The sequence below is a fragment of the Chinchilla lanigera genome, unplaced genomic scaffold (genome assembly GCF_000276665.1).
Source record: "Chinchilla lanigera isolate Chin_1 unplaced genomic scaffold, ChiLan1.0 scaffold00065, whole genome shotgun sequence".
Classification (NCBI taxonomy): Eukaryota; Metazoa; Chordata; class Mammalia; order Rodentia; family Chinchillidae; genus Chinchilla; species Chinchilla lanigera.
In genome coordinates this window covers 6,766,628-6,787,442 of record NW_004955466.1, presented here as the reverse complement: position 1 = coordinate 6,787,442, position 20,815 = coordinate 6,766,628, and the positions used below count along the sequence as shown (strand labels likewise).

The 20,815-nt window shown below is 38.0% G+C and overlaps 1 protein-coding gene across 1 annotated transcript in view; it reads right to left on the bottom strand.

Moving 5' to 3' along the window:
* Nucleotides 1–20,815, bottom strand: part of Kcnh5 (potassium channel, voltage gated eag related subfamily H, member 5) — a 338,297-nt gene that overhangs the window by 255,285 nt on the left and 62,197 nt on the right. The window contains exons 5-6 of the mRNA XM_005399159.2: nucleotides 9,040–9,155; nucleotides 3,350–3,742 (exon numbers count right to left, since the gene is read on the bottom strand). Coding sequence (XP_005399216.1) covers nucleotides 3,350–3,742; nucleotides 9,040–9,155 — 509 coding nt within the window. The remainder of the gene's footprint in view (nucleotides 1–3,349; nucleotides 3,743–9,039; nucleotides 9,156–20,815) is intronic.

Here is a 20,815-nt window from a genome sequence, read left to right as displayed (position 1 = left end):
CTTATTTTCTGCGACTGTCCTCAGTGCATGAGTTGGAACCCAGGACTTAGGTGACACTTTACTCTAGGTCCATGAAAGATATCTCTAGTATCTAGTCATGAAAACATTCTGCAGAGATTGTGAGGGGTCTGGGGTTTACTCTTTATTTAACTGCTTTATAGCAGTCCCTCCTTATCTGTGGTTTTGGTTTCTGTGGTTTTAGTTACCCAGTCAGCCACAATGCAAAAATAATAAATGGGAAATCCAGACCAAAAAAAAAATTGTGCAACATGTGCACTGCAGCAAATCTGAAATCATGGCATGCTTAATCACCCAAGTTTAGTGGTGGACTGCTCTACTACTGAAAGTTAAAAGGAATTAGGGGAGGGTGGAGCATTTGCCACTTTCTACAGTGTTAATATTTCCACTGTGGGCAGTTTTAGAGTAGCAAGGTGACATAATTGAATCCTAAGTTTGAAAGAGGTGCTAATAGCTGGCTTTCCCAAGCCGAGTCTGATCCAGGATATCACTGACTGCTTAGTAGAACTCAGTACAACTTTCAAGAAGAGAGATTTCAACAATGAACTATCTTAGCCACCACATTCACTAGCCTAGCACATCAACCTAGTGTTGATCTTTGCAGTGTGATAACTAAAAACAGTTTTATAAGGTAAAGTTACTTTGCATTTTCTTTCAAATGAAAAGCTGAGATCTTCTAATACATATGTAAGTCAGTATATATAACATATACTGACACAGTATTCTATTTATACTTATAAATACATTTTCTTATGTAATAGAAAATGAATGCTCTTTTCTATGAATTGAGTCAATCTTCTGATTTATTTTTCATAGACTAATCAGATTCTATGTACTCACAGTGTACATATGGTTTTTACATATGGAATGACTAAATTTAGCTATTTAATATAAGCATTATCTCAAACAGTTAGCATTTTAGGGGTGAAAACACATATGTCTTGATATGATCTGGATGTTGAATGGCCCCGGAGGTCCACAGCTACAGGCTTATCCCCAGGATGGCACTAATGGACTAATGGAAGTTCCTATGGACCTTCAAGAGGTAGGGCTGGAGCAGAGCTGCTTGAGCCATAGGAATGTGCCCTCAAAAGGGACTGTGGAAGTCTCTCTCTCCTCTCTCTCTCTCTGTCTCTCTCTCTCTCTTTCTCTCTCCCCTCTCTCTTTCCTCTCCCCTCCCTCTCTCTGTCACTCTCTTTCTGTCTCTCTCTCTCCCTCCCCACTTCCTGGCTCCAAATGTGATGACTCCACCACATGCTCCTACCACGGCCATCTGCCAGCCTCACCACAGGCCCAAAGAAATGGGGCCGCCCCATCTTTCAGCTGAACCTCCAAAACGATGAGGAAAAGAAACATCTGTTCACTTCCTAAGTAACCTGTCTCAGGGATTTCATTACAGCAACACACAACTGACAAGCACATCCCCACTCTCTTCCATCCATCCATGCTTTCAGCATTTTTCAATATGATATTCTTAAATATCATGTTGTAAAATAGACACCCTGGACTAGTCTCACCTAACTGAAATTTTATGTCTTTTAACCAACATCTCCCAACTATTCTTTGACTGCCCTAGTTCCTGGTAACTACCATTCTACTCTCTATTCTATGAGATTAATTTGTTTAGAATCCACATGAGTGGTTATTTTATTTATTAAGGTCTTTATGTCTATCTTCTAAATCAGCAGTCCTCAGTCCCTGAACTACAGATGAGTATTGGTCTGTGGCCTGTTAGGAATCAGGTCGCAGAAGAGGTGAGTGGTGGGGCAGCATGCAAAGCTTTATCTGTATTTCTAGCTGCTTGCCATCAGATCGACGGTAGCATTAGATTCTCTGGGAACATAAACCCTCCTGTGAACTGTACATACATGAGAAGGCTCTAGGCTGAGGGCATCTTTGAATCATCCCAAACCCATCCCTCCCTTGCCCCTCCTCATGGAAAAACTGTCTTCCAAAAAACTCATCCCTGGAACCAGGAACTTGGGAACTGGTGCTCTAAATAACTATAGTCATAATATACTGACATAGTAAGTGAAATACTGTTTATTGTCCCTTTATCATATGATTAGCAGTTTCAAACTTAATTCCTTTTAATCATCTCTAGAGGTTTTGAAAGAAATAAATATACTTTTAAAAGCTACATGTAAGTGGGGTCTAAAACTGAAAGTGAGTTACTATGATTCCTCTTTTCCATAATTTTTAAGGTAACAAATATGTTAACAGTATCAAAATACAATGCCTACACTTGACTTTTGCAGAAATAAATTTCAATATCATTACAGTTGACTAAATGTAGAAATTTTATAAAAATTCATCAAAGAAAAGTTTTGATCTAACTCCCAAAACACATAGAGTAATAAGATCATGAACATTGTGGTTTCTCTTCAGATAGTAATAAGAGCATGAACAATAATGTAGCAAAGGATTTTTCATCTGAATAGTTTAATAGAAACACAGCACAGGGGCTGGGGATTTAGCTCAGTGGCAAAGCGCCTGCCTGGCAAGCACAAGGTCGTGAGTTCAATTCCTGGTACCGGAAGAAAAACAAAACAAACAACAACAACAACAAAAGAAACACAGCAGAATCTTTAGGAAAATTAATCTAATAACATCATTATGAAAACATGTTTAATAATAGAGATATTCTGTATTGACTTTTATATATTATTAACTGAGATTACTGGTTGGATCCTCTTACCTTGGTATAACAACTTGTAAATAATCCACTTTGAAGTTAGACACTAAGAAGCTACAAACATAGTAATCTTTTAAGATATTACACACTTCAAGTATTTCCAGGTTCACAGATAACACTGAAGGAGCAGAACTTTCCACTAAACCACACATGTAAGAAGTCATTCAATGTATTGAGATGAACTTTGAAGGAAAAGTAGAAACCACAATGGCAAAAAGTCAAGAACCATTCCTCCATGGGGCTTCACCACCTTTCTTAACTCTAGCACTGCTCCCATATGCCTCAGGAGGAAAGAAGTCAGAAGATCCATGGATGCACAGCTTTACAATACATCTACTTCAGCATCTATTGATGCCAAATGCAGCTATTTTGCTTCTCCTCTACCTATTCCAATCACAACTTTTAACCACAGCCATTTTCCTAGTAACCAGCATGTGCACCAGAAATGGCAGGGGGGGGAGTTGATGAAACGCAATTTGATGCAATCAAATATAACTTGCAGCAAGTGTTTAATAGAATGAAGTTTGAAAGCAGTCGCTGACAAGATATTTGTATCATCTATGCAATCTTTTCATCCTGGTGTTTTCAGAACATATGGCCCACAGTACTCAAGTACACAAAACCAAAACAACTTACCTCATCCACATTTTCAAAGGCATTGATGATGTCATAAGGTAAACAAGACAGCAGATCGATCACAAACCAAGTTTTCAGATAGTTCATCCTTATGAGTTTAGGATCAGAAATGACCTCTCCACCGGGCCCCACAAAAGTTGTGTGGAAATTTAAAACGATATCAACCAGAAATATAACATCCACCACACTGTCCAGCACCAACCAGGCTATATTATTCTGCTTTGTTTTGAAAGAAACGTTGTAAGGAACCATAATGGCGGTGTAGAAGGTAAGAATTAAAATCACCCAATCCCACGTAGTTTTAAAAGCACAGTAGTGTAAAATAATGTGTGGCGGCGTCTTTGGCGCTTCTTGTTTATACTGAGGAAGGATATCCGATCCCAGCTGAAGAACCTGGAAGAGAGAAAATGTATGCATAAACAACTTGCCCATCTCTGTGCATCTGGCAATGAATTTAAACTTACTGTCACACCACAGCTCATTTGTCCTAACTCTTGGCTTCAAGGCCAGACATGTTGTATAGCTTTGTCTCCATCTTGCAAATTGCACTAAATTGTAATTTGTTCAAAGGAAGTCACTCCAAGACCAACTGCTCTACACAAGTTGGTCTGTTTACTTCTCCACTTGCCTTTCTCTCCAGTGGCCAAGACCAGCCAGCAACACCACAGGGAGGGCCTTGTGCACACCCACTTTACAGGCCTGCCTAGAACCACATGCTTTTCACAGTACGGGTGATTCACCTTACCCATTTTTCACACATATTTAACACCTTGAAGAAAATCTTGATTCTGGTGGCTTTGCTAAACCCCAGGGAACCACAGTTGGTGACCTTGCTGCTGGGAAAGTCAGCAAGCACCCTCGTTACTAGCACAGTAATGCATGGAATTGGGTTATGTGATAGCCTACTTTGTTCCTTTTTGCCCTTAAACCAAGACATAAGGAGTTTCCTACCAGATGTAAATTCCCTAGACGAAAAAAAAAATGCTATCTCCTCAAGTTTATGTCTCCATACCTCTTTAATAAATGAAAACATTTCAGTCCAAGGTTACATGAACCTTGACTTACTCTGTGTAGCCTGTCTAATTAAAGTAAGAAACCAAGAAAAAGTAGATGTCAAAGCAAGAGGAGAGGTTTGGGCACCCCCGGCTGAATATGACAAACACAGGACATAGCATTGCTTTCTGACACTGAAACCTGAAAATTGTAAAAAGAATTGAAGAAACAGATCAAAAATCTTTGCTTCAGGCCATCAATGAAGTTGAAGATAATGTATGTATTGAAGAATTTTCATAAGTGGCTATTTGTTGTTTTGGGTTTTATTTTGCTGTTGTTTCAGTGGTCTTGGAAGGTTTGCATGCAAGTGGGCATATTTTACTTTTCAATTTTTATTCATTTATTCTTTGGCTTCTAAAGTTTTATGTTTTGTTTTTTAAACATTTCCCACAGACTTTCCCTACTTTATGTAAGTAATTATTCAGTGTCTGTAGAACTAATAGAACACAGGAAATAGGAGACAAAAATCTAAATCATAAATGCATTAAACATTTGAACGTAGAAGCAGATATAAACAAAAATACTCATTAGCATGTAACTCTGTCAGTTACACAGCACAAAGCAAAACAAATACACCAGCATCTTTTGAAACTTGGGAGAGTATCCTAAAATTTCTCTCAAGTTGAAGTTACATAATTGAACACTAATTATATAACATCTATTCTTACTATTTTCAATATGAAAAACATCTCTATTAGTTTCTTTAGTTGTATATTGTAATTATTATTTTTAGTAGGAGGGTTATAAGAAATATTCTGAGGATCTTTTATGTATTTGCCTGTATTCCTAGATCCCCATACATATTTTTCCCTTAAGTTTTTTGTTGTTTTTTGGGGGTTTTTTTCCAGAAATCCAACTCAGGACCTGTGCTTGCTGGGCAGGTGCTGTGCCACTGAGCTGTATCCTCGGCCCCCCATAGTTTTTAAATTACTTAGCACCAAATTATTCTACCAGGACTATGAGCTTCATGTTGCGATGGGGTTTCATATATAAATAATTGTACATAAGCCTGGCTTCTCTTTTACCTTTCAACCATTGCTCTATTAGTACCAATCTGACTGTGGGAACTACGAATATTTCCTTCCTACTCAGTGTTACAATTTTACCACTATTTTACCACTGCACACACAAGTTTAAGCACAAAGGAATCAAACTTGGAAAATAAGGACAAGGGGTGAGGGGCATTACCACCAACATGATCCACAGGACTCCATCCTCCTACTAAGAATATAGAAAGTTATATTTTATAACTACATTGGTACAAAGGCAAATATATTAATATTATATATTTCTACCTAAAAGTTGTTTTTTTCTTTTGCAGTTAATAGAAATTGAAACATTTTGAGTGCCCCTTTAAGTGTTGTAGGCCCTCAACACAGTGCTTGCCTCATTAATGAATAAGCTGGCCCTGCCCAGTACCCTGGAAAAATGTAAGATCTCTCCTCTCACTCCCAAGTTGAGCGTGTCTTAAATCTGGCCACAAATTAGAATCATCTGGAGAGGTTTTTAAATTACAGTATAAATCCACCTAGACCCCACCCCAGAGAATGACTAAACTTGTCCTATGTGAGTTCTCTGACATCCCTGGACTTCTTAACCTTTCTGGGGGATGACAATACAGAGATCGAGATGAGCTCTTTGTCTTATATTTAGCCATCCCCAAGTCAATTCTTTAGACGGTGACTAACATACAAAAAATGTTCCCAAAATACTAGATGAGGAGGAGGAAGAGCAAGAATAGGAGAAGGAGAAAAAAAGCAGTTTTAGGAAGAGGAGATGGAGGAGAAAGAGAAAAAGAGGATGCGTAACAATAACAAGAAAGGCACACAGCATTTGGGTTTTGTTCTTTCTTGTATGCCTCTGTCATCACTGGGTTCCACAGTTGGGCTCTTTTATAAAGCAATGAGTAATAACTCTTCCCTTTCACTGCTATTTCATTTGCACTTTCATAAGCCTTAGGTAAAGAAAGGATGAAATCATGCTTTTTCATGTACTGTTGTACCAATCCAGACTTTCTTCTCTGAAGATCTGAGAGCCTTAACTCTAAGGAAGTCAGGCCCACGTCAAGATGAGGGTGTGTATATTTACATCCACGCAGCATCAGTGTGAACCAGCTGAAGGCCGTCAGCATGATGTCAATACTGGTGGAAAATTAACTAACTTCTTTCATGGAGACTAGAATCTTTGAAACTGAGGTTGAGTTCCAAAATTAGGAGGTAGGTCAAACTGAGATCAAATTTACATCTTATGGTAGGTGAAAAGTCCAGAATCCCACAGCAAAAACAGATACTTTACTCGGGCAAATTACATAAATCTTTGAGTATCATTGGAAAAACAACATTCTTGTACTAAGTCAACATTTCTTTTAGGTACATTTTTGGAAAACCTAAGGGCATACTACTATCAAAACCCTGTGTTTCCTTGACATTGGTTAAAGACATGAACAACAACAAAAATCTTCAGTTATTCAGGAGGCTAAGACAGAGGGTTTTCTTCTCTAGGTAACCCTCTCTCTCTTATTCTTTTCCAATAGTGTAACACAGAAAAGAAAATGTCTGAATGAGGTATAGTTGATCAAGACTGAGCAGAAATCATGACTATAAAATTCAACAGCCACAGAAACCAGCTGTTACTCTTCAGCCAGATTTGGCATCAGACATGGAGAACTTCAAACAAACAAGAAGGTAGTACTAAAACCAAGTAGTACTTAATAACAGGCCCCACTGGAAAAACTAAGCTGCATGTAATCATCTTAAATAATGTGCTAATTTATAATCATCTTTTTCAACTTTACAAATAATACTAGTTAACAGTTATGTTAATGTCTACTTGTATTTTTACATTTTTTTCTTATTTGTATTTTTAAAGACATGTCTGGACCTCAAAGTATTAATCTTTCCCCAAGATAACAGTGTTACAGCAAAAAACTCTAACAAGTCTCTGTTGACTATGGGCTAAGAAAAATTTCTTTTCTTTCAATTCAGGGCACATATTTTACTTCCTAACCCTTTTTAAACCAGACTTCATATCTGCAGCTACTGAGAAGAGTTATTCTAGAGTACGTCCACTCACTGTTCTCTGGCAGAGTAAATTGATGAACGTATGCGTTTAATTTTATCTTTCTCCTCTGATAAGCCACATCAGAATATTTTCTGTGTGCCCACTGTATGTTCAGCATAGTTTTTGATAGTTTAATTAGACTGTTGGCATCCTTCATACCAGTTAAGACAAATAATAATTACAGAAAACATGCAAGTCACAAAGCTTGTAACTCCCTTCGAGTTCTATCCTAATTCCTTTTCTCTTTGGTCTCAATGCACTCTCACGAGTAACACTGTCTGGTCTTGCAACTAAAATTCATACCTGTGAGGATGATAAAGAATCTATAGTTGAAATCCAAATATCCTTCCAGAGTGCAAGACCTATAAATCCACTGCCATTTCCCCACATGGATAGATATTTCAAACTTAATACATCTACAACTGAACTCACTGTCATTGCCCCTATATCTTCTCTTTCTCCTTTTGTATTTGTCAATTTATTATGTAATGGCAATGTCTACCAAGCTGTCTAAAACAAAACCCATACATTTATTCTTTAGCTATTCTCTTGCTTCACACTCAGTTCTCATCTATCAACAAATGTGTCAACTCTAATCCTGAGGTAGCTGAAATCTGCCTACCTCTGCTATCACCCGTGTTTAAGATCCTTCTAGCTAAATCTGCATACTCATTCTCCACAGAACCAATATGTCAAGCAAAGGATCTTAGTCATCTTTGTGCCTCAGATCCCTTTTGCAATCTAGTGAAAGCTAGGGACCCCTTCTTTGAAAGTCTTTAAATTAATACAGTAAAAAAAATGACATACAAAAGAAACCAGCTGGGACCAATCTCTGAGAGATTTTCCTGACACATGAGATATCAACCACCTCATCTTACTGTACATGACCCTAATCTTTCCTTCCACATCTGAATTCAACCCCACTGCAAGCACACTCAAAGCCCTCATCCTGTATCATCTCAAAACTTGGCCTATGCCAGCCTTCCTTTTGTACCTGACATCTAGATTTGCTTAACCCAGGAATCACCTCACTCAAGCGCCTGCCCTAGTGGCCCAGACCTGGGCCCATGCTACTGCATACATTCCTGCTGCATTCTGCTATGCTCTTTAACATGCTAAGATCACTTTCCTCTGCTGTATGTTGCACTCCTTGGTGGTGGGGCCCATTGCTCATTCATCTCTACATCCTTTGGAGAAAGCCAAGCACAGAACAAACCCTTAGCAAGTTCTTGCTGCACAAAGAATTGCTCTAATGAAACCTCACACTTTATAGGCATCAGTTGAGATGTCACAACTACATTCTATTTCTTGTTTTTTTTGTATCAGGAATTGAACTCATGACGTCACACTTGTCAGGTAGGCTCTGTGCCGCGGGACTACATCCCTGGCCCAACATTCTATTTCAAAAGCTGGAGAGAAAAAGAACTATTAGAGACTTCTCTGCTTCTACGAGGGAAAAATTAATTAACACCTGTATATTTATAATAAAATAGCCAGAAATATGTATATTGAATCACTTGGGACAAAAGATGTACCATCAGCACCACTTTGGGAAGCGAAGCTAGCCTCACACTTACCTCAGCTAATCGCGAGTGCTTGTGGGCCACCTCTGTTTTATTCATTGGCGTAAGCTGCTGCAAAACACTCCGGCTATTTGTCAAAGCCCGTGTCAATCGGGCAAATTTTGTCCAACCTTAAAAATACAGAAAGAAAGTCTCAGGTTTTCACATAGAATGAATAAGGAATCCAAGATTCTTGACAATATGCAAAGAATCACAGCAACCATGAAACATCAAGAACAAATGATCAATCTAAAGCAATTGATGTTCACATAAACACCATCATGTATTTACTGTGAAACTATAAAATAATGAGCAATTTTCATGTATGACCTTTGATTTGTACACATATCTATTATATAATCCCTATAGCCAAAGCAAGTAACTGTCCACAAAATTCAGTGCTCCCACTTCATTGCGTAGGTCTCTTACTAGAAACCAGTCATCCACTTCCAGTGCCCAGCATTTCCCAGCATTCCTTGCATTGCTGTGTGTCCATGTTAATGGTTCTCACCAATAGAATGTAAGCAGATATGTGTCACATTTTCATCACAATTTAAGAAGCAAGTAAGGCTCCAGCATACTTTCTCCTCCTTCTACCAGCTGGATGCAAATGAGGAGGCCCTAGGGGATGCAAAGCTACTGAATCACAGAATGGAAGAATGCCATATGTCTGCCAGGATCACTGAGCTTGAACTGCTATGTGAACAAGAAATATGCTTTAATTGTGTCAAATGACTATTATATCTATTTTATTAGCAATAATACATCATTATTGCAGTATTATTGCTATTTGTTATAGCAGCTAGTACTACTCTAATAAAAACAGTCCTACAGAGCATTTGAGTGAAGATAGTCACACGTAAGAAAAAAAGCCCAGTTTCAACAAGTCTCACATATTTCCATCTTCCAACATGACAAAAATGTTATTTTTCTCATTGAGAAATTCAGTAATATCTAAAAATTACATTTAGGTTATCTAGAACCCTAATGTTTTCTGATAGACTAGCAGCTTCTAGGGGAGAAGAATGTGAATCTGATGGAAAGAAAATATCTTTTGGGTCCTCAAATGGTCAATATTAAACTCACTAATTTCAAGGAAATCTCAATGAGATGTGAAGAAATGAAATAAAACCAATCATATTCTGTCTCAACTACCCTTTCTCTGAGTAACTCAAGCTCTGATATATTAAATATTTTATTAAACTATTTGATGATTATTATAGTACTACAGGATTTACCAAACAACTCCTTGAAATAAAAAAATAAAAATCTACTGCTATAAGGGAATGACTCTTAATGGCATGATGAAATTTCGCACAGTGTGATTAAAGATGATGGAAGAAATCTAGGACATACATTAGCTTAATACCTGTCAAATCACACAATGAAAGTGATGTTATAATTTATTAGTATTCCTTTTTTGGTACTAGGAATTGAACTCACAACCTCATGTTTGCCAGGCAGGCACTGTGCCGTTGAGCTCTACCCCTGGCCTTATTACTATTTTTTTAATGGGAACATCAAAGTAAGTATTTGAATAAGGCCTGTGCTGTATAGCACAGGAGTTCCATACACAAGGGGGAGCCCTCCTAGACTAAACCCCAGGAAATACTTCTGAAGTGCTACTTATATACCAGATAGCAACTCTGTTCCAGTGAGGCTAAGGCATAAAAGTGCTGAAACCCGGGAATCTTCTGGAAGTTTGTTGTGAAGTTGAGTATGCAAATAAGGGTCCTAGCTCACTCCTTTCCTGACCTAAGCCAATCCAAGGTAACCTCTCCATTCTTCAAAAAGGCAACAGTATCTTTTTAAGTGTCCAGACAATCATGACTCCCCAAGATGGCTAGAGAGGCCATCAGTCTCTGGATAGAAAATCCCCTGGAGGTATGCCCACAGAGACATCTCTGGGGTCAAGTCTCTGCTCTAAAAGAATATGGTCAGGCTTGAGAGGATAGTGGTGACAGGGCTCAAAGCATGGGAGATATTGGCAATGGCTAGTCCTTATGAAGAAAGCCCAAAGCAGTCCTGGCAGCAGTTTCTAGACCAGAAGTACTGGGAGGAGCAGGTACCTGGTGATGCAGAAGGTAGAGTTGTAATGGTTTTATTGGAAAGGAAGCTCCACTAGAACTCTTTAGGAGTCATTACACTACCTATAGCTTTATATTGTTGGTAAACTTCGTATCTTCCAGACTGAAGAACTTCCATCCTAAGCTGCTGCTGATGATGCAAGGCGCACAACCAGTGTCTTGGGAGGAGGAGCCAGGACCCCATATATCACTGAATCAGTTGTCAAGAGCTTTTTATTCCCCTGCTAAGGAGGGTCAACTGCCCCCAATTAGCTTTTGAACCAGTCACAGAAGAAAGACCTCTGCCCTTCAGCTCCCCTTGATTAAGGATGAAATCTCTTAGGGGGATGAGACAGATGAGAAGCACCCGACTCCTATTCCCCAGAGGGCTGGAGAGAGCGGACCTGGCCAGGGGTGGGGCTAAGCCAGTAACTATCTGCCCCTATCCTTTGCTCTCTTTTGCTCCCGCTTGCACTCCATCAGACTGGGAGAGTTTGTTTCATTGACTACCTAGCCATATCTTCCCTAGCTATCAAACCACCATTTTACACTCCAACATGAGTTTACTAGTAGTCTTTGGACTAACTCTGATTTTGTTTAAACTTAGAATCGCTTCCACTAATTCAGCTCTTTCTATGTATTCATTGCCAATAATTAGGTTGGAAAATAAATAAATGGTATCTGCTGATGGAAGGCACTTCTTTCTTCCTCATTAATGGACCTCATGGAAGAGACTAGCCATACATGACCCTAATGTCTACCCTGCGAAATGTGCTAGAGACACAAAGAGGCACCAAAAGTCACAGCTCTAAAAAAAATCAACATCAACGTTTTTTAAAATATATGCACCTTCTATAATCAACCAACAATTTTCTTCTGAGTGGCAGACCTATGTGTCTATGCACCAGTGGCTTCCTCTTACTAAGATGTTCTATAGACATCAAACACTCAACATATCCAAAATTCTTATCATCAACATCTTCTCCCCTGTCCCCAACCCTGCATCAGTTCTAGTATTCCTGATCATGGTAAATTGCCTCATGATATTGCTAAATGCCTAAACCAGAAATTTGAAATTTACTATCTTCCTTTAATGGTTACCTGTATACACATTACCTATCAAAGCATTTTTAAACCTTATAGATTATAATTTATCAATGATTATATCTCAGTTGAATATTTCCCCTTACTTATGGTGTCAGGCAATGTATTATCTTTCACTGGAGTTAGGTAGCAGAATCCCAAGGAACACATTCACAGTGCTCACATAGTTCTTTCTAAAGCCCAAATCTGACCATGCCCTTCACCTCTGTCAACGCTTTGACAAGGATAAACCTGCATATATTTGGAATATATATATACGTCATTTGGTTTCTGATCCCCCAAATATGCACTGTATCTATTGCCTGCCATTCTCTCATACTCGTCCCAAAACCAATAGCAAATTGAGTGAAGAAGCAAGAGAAAGAGGGGTAAGGATGGAGAAAGGGAGGAAGAAGAGAGAAAAAGAAGTAAAAAGAGTTTAAATGTGTTATGTCCATGTATCAACTCCCCTACAATAAATGCAATCAGTATGTACTGCAAAATGTACTAATAAAAATACAAAATTCAAGAGAAAATTTTAAAAATATATCTACTAGAAATTCTTAAAAGTGCATCCAAATGTGTCTCATGTTTCCACATTTCTACATGTCATAAGCACTCTGCCCAGCTGGAATGTCTTTTCCCTCCACAGTTTGTTTGCCTAACGCTTACTGATAGACACAGTCACAGTAAAGCTTCTCTTTGGAAGCTTCCTGGAACAACCAATAAGAGCAAAGTGTCTTCCTCTGTGCATGAACAGTGTAGTCATAGCACAAACAAACTGACACTGCCCGTGACTAACAAGTCACTTTTACTAATGTACTACCAATTCTCCACACTTAGCACTTTGTACAGGGCCTGGCATCAAATAAGCCATAAATACATAAATATATAACTGTTATCTATATTTTTATTTGCAACTTTAAAATCACATTTAAAACTAATCGGACTGATCAAAGAATACAGTGTGTGTTTAAATGAAAAATACAGTAAAAGATACAGTGTTATTAATCGCCCTCAAAATACTCCCCCATCACTTCAAACACACCTATCCTATGAGTTCTTGCCAGCTCTCAAAGCAGTTCTGGAAGCCCTCTTTCGTGAGTGTCTTTTTGCATTGTGATCGACCTACAGTGAACGCCACTACAGAGGGCCACCCAGTGGGAAAGCAGGCTTGTAAAAACATTGTGGTGTACTCACCAGATCTGACACTGTGACTTCTGGCCCTTGCCTAAAGGATCAAGGAAGGTAAATTTGACTTGATTCAAGACATCACGGTAGCCATAACAGGACAATTGCACATTTTGTAAATCCCAATTTGTTTTGTTATCTCTGGGCTTTGGTTTGGTTTTCTATGTTGGGTAAAAGTGGTGAAGGTGTCCTCAGTTGAAATTAGCCATAAGTGGGGGCTGGGGATTTAGCTCAGCGGCAAAAGCGCCTGCCTGGCAAGCGCAAGGTCGTGAGTTCAGTTCCCGGTACCGGAGAAAAACCCCCCCCAAAAAAAGAAATTAGCCATAAGTGTATTATACACTTACCTGAAAATGATTTCCATTCCTTATATTAGCTGAATATTAGAATTTTATATACTATTTCTAGAAACTAACAAGTCAATATTTTACTTACTGAAGGTTCATATTTCTTAGGTAGGTAATAATGTGTTCCCTTTTTACATATGAGATAGATTAAAAGAGAAAACCATTTATAGTGGCACAGTTTGTAACAGCTAAATCTTGGAAGCAACCCAAATGCTCATCAGCCAATGAATGGATAAAAAAGATGTGGTTTTTTTATACATAAAGGAGTATTATTTGGCCATAAAAAGCATACACTTATTGCTAAATGGATGGTGAGACCATAATTATAAGTGAAATGAATGAGACTCATGTAAATATCATATTATCTTTCTGGTGCAAGAAGCTGCAAATGTAAATAAGAACATAAATATGCAATAAGTATTGTGAAATAAGAAGAAACTGTTCAAAAAAAAAAGGGAAATAGGGATGAGGAGGGGAAAGGAAGGAAGGGCAAGAAAAAACTGAGAAAAGAAGAATAAAATGAAAACCACACTGTGAACAGGGAGTGGAAGGGGGTTTGAAAAGAGGGGATGGGAATGAATGAATGAATGAATGAATGAATGAATGAGGAAATTAGTTAAAAAACTAAACAAATTAAAACAGCTCTGCATCATATGTTCAGAATAAAATATACAAAGGGAAATACGCTCAGCTTTCAACCGTGCTCACATAACTCATACATAAAGGGAGAGCTCTGGGCTGGGGAAGGTGGGGAGCGTATGGGAGTAGAGGCTGGGCTGGGGACAGGGGAAGCATTGAGGATTAAGCTTCTCCCTTCAGGAAGGAAACTGGGGAACTTTGCACAGAAAGAAAAAAGTAGAGGCAAATGTTGCGCTGACTCGGGCATACTGAGGGAAAATTATGGAGGAAAGATTTGGAAAAGATTCTTCCTTCCTAAAAAAATCAGAGCCAAGGACAATTATCAAATGAGTAACCGTTTACAAGGTTTGCTATCAAAACTCCCTAGGAAATGGAGAACCACTGTAAAGATGCGAGATGCTTCCTTTCATATTTAAATCAACAGGAACACTCGATGATGTTCAGTAATCTCTTCCCTTCTCTCTGCTTAAAGCCATCTTACAGTCCCCAGCTCTAAGCACAAGCGTTCTTCTCAAGATACCCACATTAGACCTCTCCTCTCACTCCTATCACTTACCCAAATACTGTATCAAGAACACAAGCTGCAAGGAACACAATAGCCTTCAACTTCCCTCCCTTCCTTTCACCTCTAGACCAACCCACAACGCCACCTGCTTCTTGTCAGCACCTCTGTCATCTCAGGGACTTCAGCATTTGCTCTTTCTTGACAATGTGTATGTTCCGCTCACATACACTGAAGCAGTTTCTAGATTCCCACTATTACTAACGGTTCCCTCATGTCTCTGCCCTGGTGCTCTTGAATACTTCTGGAACTGCTCATGTTAGCAGCTAAATAAGTTTACTTGATCTCTCACCAATCCCCGCTGTACAGTCAAACTTTGAAAAAGTTGGGCAGCCACACTGTCTAGGTCAGAGAGAAAGAAAAAAAAAAAAAAAAAAAAAAAAGATGCATCAGCAGTTCTAACTTTGCCCAGCGATACGTTTACTGATCTCACCTTTACAGAAACCTAACTGGTGTGACTGATTATTCAGCACAGTGGCTGATGTTACTTAGCTGTGGTCGATATGAAGTAATATGAACAGACAGTTGAATATGAAGAGCTTAATACGTGCTCTGTAAGTTGTTCATGGCCTTACGAGAACATTTGTTCTCCTAAAAGCTTAGGACGCCAAATGCTTCTTAATAAAACATTAGTGTAGCTCTACTGGGTTGCAATTAACCTCTTTGTCATGGACAGTCTAATCTTAAAAATGAAAGGAAGTCACAGAGGCAGTTAAATCAATCTATCTGACTGCAACACAAGATTCTAATCTATAAGAAAAAAAGCTTAGGTAAACAATTATGCTCTTGGGCAAAGAGACGACATGGGATAATTACTCATACTCCATCTGTTGTTTCCGCTCTGAAGAAACACATTTGCTTTCACACAAACGTTGCTATTTTTGCTATTATTTTATGCTATCATTTTATTTTATGGCAAGAAGGTGCCATCACTATTTGGCACAGGCTCTTTCACACCTCAATTATCTTGGTAGTTTTGGAGTCTGTTTGAAAATACTGCACAGCATAAATGTGCACAAATTTGGGCCATCTATTTTAGAACACATAAGGATAATCAACAGAATGGATTTCTTGGATGTGATTTCTCCCCTTTGTAATATTATAAATAATGTATCAGATATCATGGGTGGGTTATTTGAACAATAGCTCCAAGATCTAAATACCAGGAAGAAAATCTTACAAGGATACTTTGACTCCTTGAAGGGGTATCTGCAAAGTATTTTGCTGTTGTTCTCGTTCAGAACAGTACAATTCTATCAGAATGACAGTGTTCTCTGCCTTTACAGAAACCTGGGCTTGGATATGTGCTTAGATTTTTTTTTTTAGGGAGAAAGAATAGTAGGAGATTAAGGTGGCTGTACCCCAAGAATAATTTTCCTGTTGAAAAGAAGAGGCAGTATGATGTACGTGTGTGAGAGAGAGACAGACAGAGAGAATGGATTTGAAATCAGTCAGATCAAGAATGTCAGGCTCTTCAGCAGTGAAATGGAGATAATAACATTAATTTTCAAAATTATAGGAATGAGCAATAATGAGTCTAATGAATCTAATAATGAATCAAAGCTAATATTCTTCCCCTTCAGTAGGTTCTGCTACTATCCACTATGGTGTAATTCATAGGTATTGTTGATATCAACCACTGCCACTCAGTTTAAGGGCAAAAAGAAAACTCAGTGTGGAATGAAATTTTGGTGATCATAGGATTCATTTTAAGAAAATGTTGCACTCAAATTAGTTGGCTGCCGTCACAGTTGCTATCCCCGACATGACTCAGGAATAAAATTCAGAAGTAATCCATTTACTCAAGTCTTTCACCAAATGCCTGAGTTCTTGGTAGAAGTTGCAGTACAGGGAGAAGGGAACTGATGTCAATTCTGGTAGATTTTCCAAGGACATAGGCCTTTGCTCCAATCACTAGACTATTCCCACATTAAGGAGACAAAAAGCTCTTATTCTGGGCTTACACTTTGGTTTTGCTTGTGTGTAGATTCACTGGTGTACTCTGACTCCCAAGGCACTATTTCCTGTATGCTCACAGAAGTATAACACCAAGTATTTCTTTTAAAAATCCTCAAACACCTTCAACCTATTCCTTTACAAACATCCCTCAACTCCCGGATCCTTGATTCTTCTCATTTTACCACTGAACCAAATCCCAACTTCGGATAAATCCAACTTTTCACCTATTTTTGCATCTATTCCCCTTTGGAATAAAGCACAGGACCGTGTTCATGGACAGCTATCAAGCACATACCACAAGCTTCCAAGGGACCTTCACCCACCCAGCAGTCCTGTCATATTTTCCTTGTCCACTCGCTGTTCCACTCTTTCAGATCACCAGGGCATCCCCACTCCCCTCTCTTCGCCACCCTTACTCCCGGCGGATAACTAAGCATAGAGGGGAGGAGCAGTCTGAGGAACGTTTCCACTGCTTGTCTGTTTGTCTGTCTTGCCCACTGGAATATGACAGAAGGGACTTTGCATCTGCAAGAATTTGTTCTCAATCTACATCTCTGATTAGAAAAATTAGATAAATGTATGATAAGGGGAATAAAATGTCCCTTAAAAGGTCATGAAAAGGTTTATGCTAAATACTTCTCAGAGCCCAGACCAAATAAAAAGTAAGTCTACTGCCTCCAAATTCAGTGTTCTAGACCCAAGTCATCTTGACACTATGATATTACCACAGTATCTTAGGTGCTCATTTCCCAAAAGTTTCCTGATCTCCTTTATTTCACTTAAAAAGTTGAAAGATATAGGTACCAAGATTTCAAAACATACTTCCCTGTATGCTAGCTGCAAAGATATAGTAGGATGATGCCTTCATGGTATAAATATTTCATTTCTTTTGAATTTTTCATATTAAATATATATCTCACATGAATAATAGAAAGTAGCTCACGTACAGCATTCAGAGTTACATGATGCAATACTTCTGCAGCATATCATTATGGGTCTAGAAGGTGTGGCGGAGTCTCAAAATAAAAATCTTTTCAAAATAAGCTCTTTTGCCAAAAATTCTGGCACAGAAAGGAGATATTTCACACTGATAACTTTTCACAATGAAGGGTGGTTTTCTTTACACATTTTAATGTATAAATCTACCGAGCACATAGTATAAAAATCAAGTGGTCTGAGTTATCTGCAACTTATTCAAATATTACATTTTTATAAAGGTGAATAATTCAATCAAAAGAGGCTGTGCCTTACAAAGCACTCTGTGATTCTGTGGTGGGCATGCAGAGAGCTGGAGGTAGAGGCCAGATAAATGAAGGCATTCATTTCAGAAATAAGTGAGCTCTTCAAGGTCAGCACCCTCCCTCCAACTCATTGTAAAATACTGCCGACTTTCTGTTTCCACAAATAGATGTGTAGTTACTGACTCCACCGTTAAGGCTCAGCAGGTCAAAACAGTAAATAGTGAGGATGTATTTTCCTTGGCCGGTTTCAACTGTGTCATGAAATCAATCCCTTAAAGTAAAAGAGACAAAATAATACTCATCTGATGTAAATACCAGGTTTTTTTTTTAAGCAGTGATAAGTGTGACAAAAGCCTTCCCCTCAGGCTACTGGTGTATTCATGTGTGAAACAACAGAAATTCACTTGAAGACTATACTAAGTGACAAATCATATATCAATCATGTTATCCTTCATTTGAAAATGCATCACTTTAAGATACAGTCCACTGTTAGCTGTAGGTTTTTCACAAATATTCCTTATCAAAATGAGCAAGTTCTACTCTACTTCTACTTTTCTCAGAGTTTTATCATGAATAGGTGCTGAGCTTCATGAAATGCTTTTCCCTTGCTAACTTACATGGTTGGTGGTGGGTTACAGCGCTTGGTTTTTGCATGTTCAGCTAGTCCTGAAGTGGTATAAACCCCACTTCATTGTCATCTGTAAATTTTTTGTACATTGTTGGGTTCAATTTTTCTAAGAATTTTTATATCTACATTTATAAAAACACTGATCTCCAATTTGCCTTTGATGTAATGTCTTTTTCTGGTTGTGGTACAAGGTAGTACTGATCTCACAGAGTGAGTTAGGAAGTTCCTTCCACTTCCATTTTCTGGAAGAGACATGGAGAACGGGTAACATTTCTTCCTTAAATGATTACTAGAATTTACTGATGAAACCATCCACACTTCATGTTTCCTTATATTTGGAAGATCATTCATGATTTATTAAATTTTAATAGATATAGGGCAAGTCAGATTATCTGTCTCTCCTTGAGTGTGCTTTGGTAATTTATGTGTTTCAAGCAGTTGGTGTCTTTCTTCTAGGTTGTCAACAGTGGTTCATACTTTTCCTTTACTATTCTTTAATGTCCACATGATGAGTAGTATCAGACCTTCTTTAATTTCTGACATTGGTAATTCATGTCTTGTCTATTTTTTCTTAGCCTGCCTAGAGATTTATGAACTTTAACAACATTTTCAAGAAATTAGCTTTAAGTTTTGGTAATTTTTCTCTAAGTCATCCTTTCTCTTTATTTCATTGATTTCTGCCCCAAGGTTTGTTTGTTTTGTCTTCAGCTTGCTTTAGTTTAAAATGTTCTTCTTTGTCTAGTTCCCTAAGATGCAAGCTTACAAGTTATTGTTTCTATAGCTTTATTTTCTCCTATATAAAAACTTCCATAAATCTGGTTAACTGTATTTCTGTTTTATTCAAAATATTTTTCTAACTTGATTTCTTTCACCCATGGGCTATTTAGAAGTGTGTTGTTTAATTTCCAAATATGTGAGGATTTCCAGTTATCTTTCTGTAGGGGCTGGGGATTTAGTTCAGTGGCACAGTGCCTGCCTGGCAAGCGCGAGGTCATGAGTTCAATTCCCCATACAGGAAAAACAGACAAACAACAACAACAACAAAAACCCAGTTAACTTTCTGTGAATTCTGGTTTAAATCCATCACAGTCTGAAAACATATCTTTTTGTTTTTCAGTACTGGATATTAAACCCAGAACCTTGACACTGAGCTGCAACACCACCCACACCCCTTACACACACATCCTTTTCATATTTTTCAAGACAGGATCTTGCTAAGTCACTACCTTGCCAAGGCAGAGCTCAAACTTGTCATCTTCCTGCCTCAGCCTCCCAGAATGCTCAGATGACAGGTGTGCACAACCATGGAGAAAAGACTGTCTAAAATTTTTATTCTTCTAAATTTGTCAAAGTGGGTTTTACAACCTAGAAGTGATCCATCTGGTGAATGCTCTGTGTAATGTTGTAAAAAATACATCTTCTCTGGCTTTTGGATGAAGCACCATGAATTTTAAAACAAATAAGCTTTAAACCTAAGGACTATTAGAAGCCTATTCTATAAAAAAAAAATTAAAACAGTGTTTACAGATATCCTGAATTTCCCAGATACTGAGTTTATGTGTAAAGAAAACAGCACCAATGTTTAAAGATAGTATGAATCCTAAAGATCACCTTATTTGATCTTTGAGGAGATGACTTAATAACCTCCATGTTTTCAGAAACATTTACAAATTAATTGTTCTATGTCATAGTTAAATAGCCAGCACACCGTGGAATTTCTTTTATAATTTGATCCCAACCAGAAACTGAGCAGATACAATATTATATACTTGAACTCCTGTGTGAGGTATAAACAAATGAGACTTTTTTTCTATAATTATGATTATAGTTTTAAAGCTTAAAGCTTCCACACCAAGTTTTCTTTCCTATTTTTAAGAAGAAAAGGCAATGTTGGCCAAATGCAAAGAGGAAGGCTCTTCATTTTTATCTCCTACAAGATAGTTAAAATAACATTTTATAAAAACTACCTCTCAGAGTCTTTGAAATGCTTCATTTATATGACACCAATTTCTAGTTTAAATGTAACTGGAGAGAATAAATTGAGAATAAATTACATAGAAAAGAAGTACAGCTACACA